Source organism: Aulonocara stuartgranti, assembly GCF_965226115.1.
Source record: "Aulonocara stuartgranti genome assembly, chromosome: 16".
NCBI lineage: Eukaryota > Metazoa > Chordata > Actinopteri > Cichliformes > Cichlidae > Aulonocara > Aulonocara stuartgranti.
Window position 1 is genome coordinate 19,421,332 of NC_138952.1, and position 7,812 is coordinate 19,429,143.

General features: G+C 38.9%; 1 protein-coding gene across 5 annotated transcripts in view; it reads right to left on the reverse strand.

Moving 5' to 3' along the window:
• LOC309690646 (poliovirus receptor-like) overlaps window positions 1-1,830 on the reverse strand; it is a 59,295-nt gene extending 57,465 nt beyond the window's left edge. For 4 of the 5 annotated variants that reach the window (XM_082507834.1, XM_082507836.1, XM_082507833.1 and 1 more), the window contains exons 1-2: window positions 714-1,830; window positions 74-415 (exon numbers count right to left, since the gene is read on the reverse strand). In XM_082507834.1, coding sequence (XP_082363960.1) covers window positions 74-415; window positions 714-831 — 460 coding nt within the window. In that variant the 5' untranslated portion in view covers window positions 832-1,830. The remainder of the gene's footprint in view (window positions 1-73; window positions 416-713) is intronic. The other variant, XM_082507837.1, reaches the window with a different exon arrangement.
• Window positions 1,831-7,812: the final 5,982 nt, after the last annotated feature.

The window sequence follows — 7,812 nt, forward strand, 5'->3', positions numbered from 1 at the left end:
ATGGTAAAATGTCTGTCTCACACACAAACACCCACAATATTTGAAATAAAGTTTTGTTTTATGTTTTTTATACCAAGCAAGTTTAGAGTTATCTCAGTCTTCTGATTTCCACTGGGAAACAAGGTGAAGATGCATGTGTAGCTGCCTTCATCCTTCAGGGCAACACTGGATAACTGGAGAGTTCCATTATTGTTGTTAAAATTCCCAATATATTTAAATCGATCATCACCTCCATTGACAAACTGCACTCCCTCTCTGGGTAGGATAGTGAGGAAATTGTCATTGTGAGGTTTTTCTCTCGTCTTCCTCTGCCAGGTAATCTGTGTAAGGTCATCATTGGTACCAGTGACATAACATGATAAGATAGCAGTACCTCCTTGTTCCACTGTCACACTTTCACCAATCACTTGGAGAGCTGTAAAAAGCATTCAGATAAAAATTTAATGAATTCTTTTGTGTGTGTATGTGTGTGAGAGAGAGAGGTTGGGGGCGTAGATAATAAATGATGATACACAACCATTCAGTTTGATGAACCACAAAGTTTGATTAAAAAAAAAAACAACAACAACAACATAATAAGACCCTGCAGCGCACATTGACGCCATATGTCTTGTAAGCCAAATCTCTGAAGCGTCAATATTAAAATAAGGTGCTGCAGTGGACAAATATAACATTCAAATTCAGTTCACTGTAGCCTAGTCACTACAAAATACCTTCTATATCAGCACATAGAAGAGACACGATCACGAGAAGGACACGTAGTAGCGCAGAGTCACATATGGCCGGTATGTTGTGGCAGAAGCTGCCAAAAAAGGAAGCAGCTCCATCCATCCGCTAATCATTGCTGTCCACTAATCATAATATTTACACATTCCAACTTCCGGGAGAAAAAAGTCCACAGCCCAAAAATGTTAGAGGACCGATGATTCTCTTGGGAGTCTTGCAGACAGAAAGAAGGACGCGGGCTGAAAATGGCTGGATACGGACTAGTGATGCGCGAATCATGAACGAATCGTTCAATACTCGAGAATCACTTTACTGACTCATGAATCATGATTCACAAGCTCAACTGACTCACTGACTCATCCCTGTTGCTGTTAGCAGCAATGTATCTAGCTTATAATTAAAATTGTGGTGAAAAACACAACATCCAGTATCTTAACAAAATAATTTCTGCTCTGAACTGGCAGAAAAAACCCTGAATAGAAGCTCACATCAAGACAATAGCTCCTCGGTTCACAGTAGCATCGCTCTGCTAACATGCTAACAGCACATTTGAGCTACTCACCCCCTCCCTTACTGTGCTGAATCGTAAGCGTAAGCGAATCACTCAGGACTCACTCACCCCCTCCCTCCTGGCTCACAGCTTCTTCTTCTTCTTGGTTGGCAACCAATGTTAAGGCGCATTACCGTCCCCTGGCTCACAGCTCAGTAGACATTTAGATGAGAAAATATATACTTAACACATTTAAGGAAAATACTAATAAAATAAAAATAAACAAAATAAATGTTTATTAAGCAATTTTGATAGGAAATTGCTTAATTTTAGAAATGTTTTTGCTATTTTTTGCTCTATAAAATAGTTGTTTTCTTTTAGAATCATTCATCTTAGCAGTAGGATTTACATGAAAAGAGAAACAAATTAAGTTTGAGTGAAAATGTACATTTTTTGCACTCTCTGGTCAACTAACTCAGTGAATCAAATGACTCAAAAATGCGATTCACTTTGGTGAGTGACTCATTAAAACTCGATTCAGTAAAAAGAATCAAATTTACCATCACTAATACCGACAGTGACACACAGAGGGGAGATAGAAGGGGGAAGGGGTGGGCGGGTGGTGGAAATAAAACCTTTCACACATGAGATGAATTAAGGATGTAGCTTTCTGTTGAGCCTTTTAAACGGCGTAACCGACGGAAACACACATGGCTTTAAATGTACATCAAAACAACGGCGATCACAGGGAGGAACAAAATCCTTGCTGTCTGCACTGCCTGAGAAAAGAGTGGGTTTTTTTGGTTTTTGTAGCACTCTCGTGTGATGCGACGAGCCAATAATCACTCTCGATGTTAGTCCGCTGTAAAACTTTAATGCGTACGCCAGCACACGACAAAGAACACCGGAAGAACAAAACTCCCCTCACCATACTATTCCGGTTGGACTAGTCCCCCACAGTTATGGCAGGTCTGCACAAACAAATATTGCATGGTGATCATTTAACCAATGATCTACAGTTTTCTTTTCAGGGGTGCATTCAGGATTTTCCTTAATTGGGTGGCACAGGACCCAAAAACCAGGCAGAGGGGCTCACATGAAATCTGAATAAAACACTGGGCGACATTTTCAGGTTAGTATACACCACTGTGTCCTGTTGTCAAGAAAACATGGTGCTGCACAAGGGTTTAAGTATCATTTGTGTTGGATAATTGTTTTACAAAGCAGGAATAATGTATTTAGATTTTATCCTCCAGTAAACAGAAAATAGTGAAAGCTTCTTAGGTAGAATGCTTAGGTAATTCACCTCTGGGAGATCATAAAATAAAAAAATATATACAAATTATTATATTATTATTAGCTGACATTATTGGAATTTTCCTCCTCAATTTAGATGATGCAGTAAAACCAAGAGAAGTGTGATGAATGTGAGTTGATTTCTTGGCACTACCTTATCAGTGATCAGCCAGAGACCATTCATGTGTAAAGCTTCCAAGTGAAGCTTCACTTAGTGTCTTTAAGGTAGTTAAATATTTATCCAGCCTCTTTGTTTGGTTTTGCATTCTGTGGACAGTCCCAGTGCCTTGTGTCACAGTCAGCTGCACAAACACATCAGTGTTATTTGATTTGCATGAAGGATTTAAATTAAAAGGAGGCTGTTCTCTTTGCATTGGGTGAGTATGGAAAGTGAAAAGCCATCCGTGAGCCTCCAGTAAGTCTAGAAATACAAAAAAGGCACAATTGCTAGTGCTTATAAACTGATCTGTAGAGTGTTTCCTGTTTTCATTCTCATTTCATGATGGCAGGTGATGGACAGATTCACTGAATATACACAAAATGCTTCAAAATAGCAACTATATCCGCATCCTTTAAAATTGTTCAGTTTGACTGAATTCAGTCTTTACATTTTTTGATTCAGCTAACAGTAACTAACAGTAATTAACCTGTAATACAATAAATTACAAGAATCCATCTTAGTCAAACATTACCATTGTTTTTTTTTCTTTTTAATCACACTTAAAGAATTGGTGGTAACCAAGTTATCAATTTAGGAATATATTGTGGCATAACAGACAAACTGTCATAAGCATATTGTAACTCATTACATGCAGTTATAGTCATAGTTAAGTGAAATCTTTAGTGTAAATGCAAGCTTTGAATTTTTTATGATTGTTAATCATAAAACAAAAAAAATCCAAAAAAACATCTCTGACTTACTTTGATAATAGAGTGTCAGCATTTTATTAGAATGTACATGTGCTGTAGGCTGAGTGGATTTTAATGTATTGTAGGCAGATTCATCTGCTCTTGGGGCCTCTGGGAAATAAAGCAACAGCTAAAAGCAACTATTTGTAGGCCTAAATTATGTTTTCTTCCTTTCTTTTTAAAAACCATGCTGTGGAAAAACAAGTGAAAATATAATGACTCACTCAGTAAATGCAGGCTATACTGTGTCGTGGTAATGTTTGCAGTGATGGATGTTGCAGTGGTGCAGGGCAGGCTGTGGTATCCTTGGTCACTAATGGGTTAGGGCCTGGTGGCAGCAGAGACATCATAAAATAGATTTATGGGACAATTGTGCAACAGCAAAAATCGTTACAGAGCTGTACCTTCAAGGGGATACTTCTATCATGGAGTTTTTATGTGTCTTGCTTGCTTCTTGGAGGAGTCATCAATTAAAATTTTAAATGCTACTAAATTCCATTTCGATTCTACCTTTATCCCAGATAGAGGTTGAAGAGCAGCCATTATTGCTAAGCTAACATCCTCTTCTATACTATAACATTTGTGTAAATCAACACAGGGCAACAGCAGCATAGGTCAGCTTACCAGTGACGCATTTGCAGTTGAGTACCTCACCTGCTACATCCCTCTTTAAACCCTTCTTTGCTTCTTCTCTCCAGTTAAGTTCATGGTGTAGAGCGCCAGGGGTGTTTTCTGTTCAGACATCCAGACATCAGATCACTCAGGTCAAAACTGACTTAATCTTCCAAATTAATGAGGTACAAGATCAGGACCTTTTGAAAAAAAAAACCCCAAACAAAACAAAAGGCTTCTTAGTCTTTATGAACTGTAACATGTCTCCTGTTTTCATTCTTTTCAAATCACTGGAATTAGAATGTAAGTCATCTAGTCTGGCAATTGTTAGTTGCATGGGCTTGTTTTTATAGCTGCTCCTTCCTCCTCATTGATCTAACAGTGCCTCTTTGTTTAGATTCCTTAAACCGTTTCCTTTTGTCTAGGATTCTCACTAACAAGCCTCTTTTTAATTTTTATTTAACCTTTATTTATACAGGTAGTCCCACTTAGACTGGGCTCCATACCATCTAATCCTGCAGATGATCAGCAGGGAGTATGCACAACTCCATGCTGATCAGGGGCAGATCTACAGGGGTGGCATGGGTTGTAATCTCGTGCCACCTCTAGTGGTAACCTGATTTTACAAATACAGTGTTGTTTATTAAAATAAGCTAGCATTAGCACTTTGAGCCTAGCTACAATAAACATTGAATATAAATTCTAAAACTGCATAATGTATTGCATAGTGCGTGCAATACACGCAAAATGGTTCAGCCAAAAGCTTAGGGCGTACCCATGACAGATTAGCTTAATACAAAACAAGTGATCAGCACAGCAATATTATCACAGAACATATGAAAAGCATGTGCAACGTAATCTGATCAGGATGCCTCCGGGGCATGTCCCACATGTATGCGGTCCCCGAGGCAGGTCCAGGACATGCTGGCAAGTTTACATCACTCAGATGGCTTTATATGATTGAAAAAGGTTAAATAAGTCGCTGGGATGAGGAAGATCTGGGCATGTCTAAGACTGCAGCTCAAATGGATAAGTGGTAGCAAATGATTGGATGGAAGCAAACAGAAATCTAAATGTAATAATATGGAAACAGGATTTCGGAAGAATTTCTGAAAATGTTTCCCCCAGTATATGGATAGGAGTGCAATACTGTGGACAGTTTCCCTTTAGAATACAAAAGATTTTTAGCAATTGTACTGATAGTGCAGATCTATAGTTTCAGATCACCTACAAAGACACAATGAAGCTTATAAAAAGTTTAGTTAGCCAACTCAACCAGTGGAATTACAGTAAAAATCTCTCTCTCCTCACAGCACGTGAGAGGCTGAAGTTCTGTCTCATAAGACTTATAATTATCATGTATTTCCTGTTTTTGTGACAGAAGTCAGTTCCCAACCTCATGATCACATGCTGAGTTATGACACTTTGGTCTGTGTATCAAATTTATCCAAAGTATCCAAATGTGATCCTAAAAACTACCTGAAAAGCCTTCAGTTGATTCAGCATGCTGCAGAGTACTGACAGTGACTAGAAAAAGAGAGCATATTTCTCCCATACTGGCTTCTCTTCATTGGTTCCCTGTTAAATCCACAATCATATTTAAAATCCTTCTCCTCATACACAAGGTCTTGAATAATCAGGCCCAGTCTTGTCTCAAAGACCTCATAGGTCTGTACCAACCCAGTAAAGCATTTTGCTCTCAGACTGCTGGTTTACTTGTGGTTCATAGGATATTTAAAGGTATCATGGGAAGCAGAGCCTTCAGCTTTCAGAAGCCACTGCCTTGGGTGCAACCTCATGAACAAAAATATCACTTTGGGCCAGACTGCTTTAATATTGCAAACCATGCCAGTCCTAAAAATATAACACTGTGCAGACATGGATCAATATTCTGCTCGGGTTTTTTGATTTTGTGCAAGACTGAGATGTGCAAGCATGTTTTTTAAATTTTTATGTTTTTAGCTATAACTTTATTTGATATTAAAATAAAACAAATAAAATACATGTTAACTTTTCTGAAGTAAATAAGCTATCTTATTTATACTAGGAATACTAGGAAAGTCAAGCAGTTTCTTCTATGTGGACTTCGCTATGAGTTTAATTTCTCTTTTCTTGTTAATGGACCATCCTAACTTCTTTACTCTTTGCTCAGCCAACCAATTCTAGGAAGCAAAAAGGCTTATAGGTACCCTGTCAGGGAAACATTCTATGGTGATAGGTTAATCATTATTTCAAACAAAACTAAGTAAAACTACTGTTGTCTATGGCCCCTAAGGGATCAGTCATGATCCCTTAAAATCGTCAGCTTTTCCTCCCACACGGTGCCAATGCCAGCTCCACCTTGAATTTCATTGAGACAGACATTTCATCTAGCTGCCACTGGAATCCACCCTTAGTGCTGGGAGTTTCCCACGATGCACTGAGCATTTCTCCTTTCTGACCTCTTTTCATTCACTATGTGTTTACACAACCAGCCTGAGCCAGAGACTTTGACTTGCCTTAAGCTTGTATACTCCTAACCAACAAACAACACAAAACAGATGATGAAATAGATTTTTACTCACATTACAATGAAAGCTTTTGTGTCAACAACAGTGAAATTTGCTAGTTAGCCTTTTACATTTTGGAGCAGTTTCTGGAAGGGGAAGCAGTGACTCTAACTAGCTTAGTTATCAAAAACTGTAGATAATGTCACAGTACATTTAGAGTATAACTCTTTCCTTATCACAATGTTTAACAATAAAGCAAACTGCTGAATAATAATAATAATAAAATAAAATTTTAAAAAGGGGACACTTGTCACAGTATAGCACAAACTAGCAACTGGGGATTGGTCCATCAAGGCCTCTACGTTTTATCCACATTACACTGGACCACCACAGATCCTTCATCAGATGATCTTGCCCGATGTGGCTCCTTTGGGCTAAGCCTGGTCAGGGGCCATGTACTACAGAGGTGACTCTCAACAAGCCCCTTGCCTGAGCCTGGGTCCAGGTTGGAGCCATAGTAACTGAGATATGGTCGTTGGACCATTTTTGAATTTTTCATCAAAGAAGTCTGTTAAATTTCACTTGTTCCGGTTGCTCACCCGTGAACGATTTGCCTTGAGGGGCAAATTGCCCCTGACAGCATAGTTCCTGGGATAACTAGGGCATACAAACCTCTCCACCATGATAAGGTGGCAATTCCTGTCTGTAGTTATGTTGTTTCCTCTCCAGTGCACTGTTGTCACTGCTGAAGGATGGCATGAGTCATTGGAGCCATTTGACCAATCTGTGTTATGAATCAGTCAACTGAGTTGAGTGTATGGAGTTAAAGGTCTGGATGAGGACAAAAAAAGGAAAAAAAACAATAACATAAAGATTAAAATATGATATTAGGGTCATTCTCCTGGGTCTTTAAAACTGTGTTTTGCGCTTTTGGACTTTCAAGTTTTGTAGTTCTGCTTATTGTTAAATAAATAGTCTCGGTCGTTGTGTCCTAGGGCAAGACACTTCACCCGTTGCCAACTGGTGGTGGTCAGAGGGCCGGTGGCGCCAGTGTCCGGCAGCCTCGCCTCTGTCAGTCTGCCCCAGGGCAGCTGTGGCTACAATGTAGCTTGCCATCACCAGTGTGTGAATTTGTGTGTGAATGGGTGACTGACTAAATGTAGTGTAAAGCACTTTGGGGTCCTTAGGGACTAAGTAAAGTGCTATACAAATACAGGCCATTTACCAAATATTAATATCACGCAAAATAATAAATAATCTTAGTTTACTTATTCTTTAGGTTTTTAACTT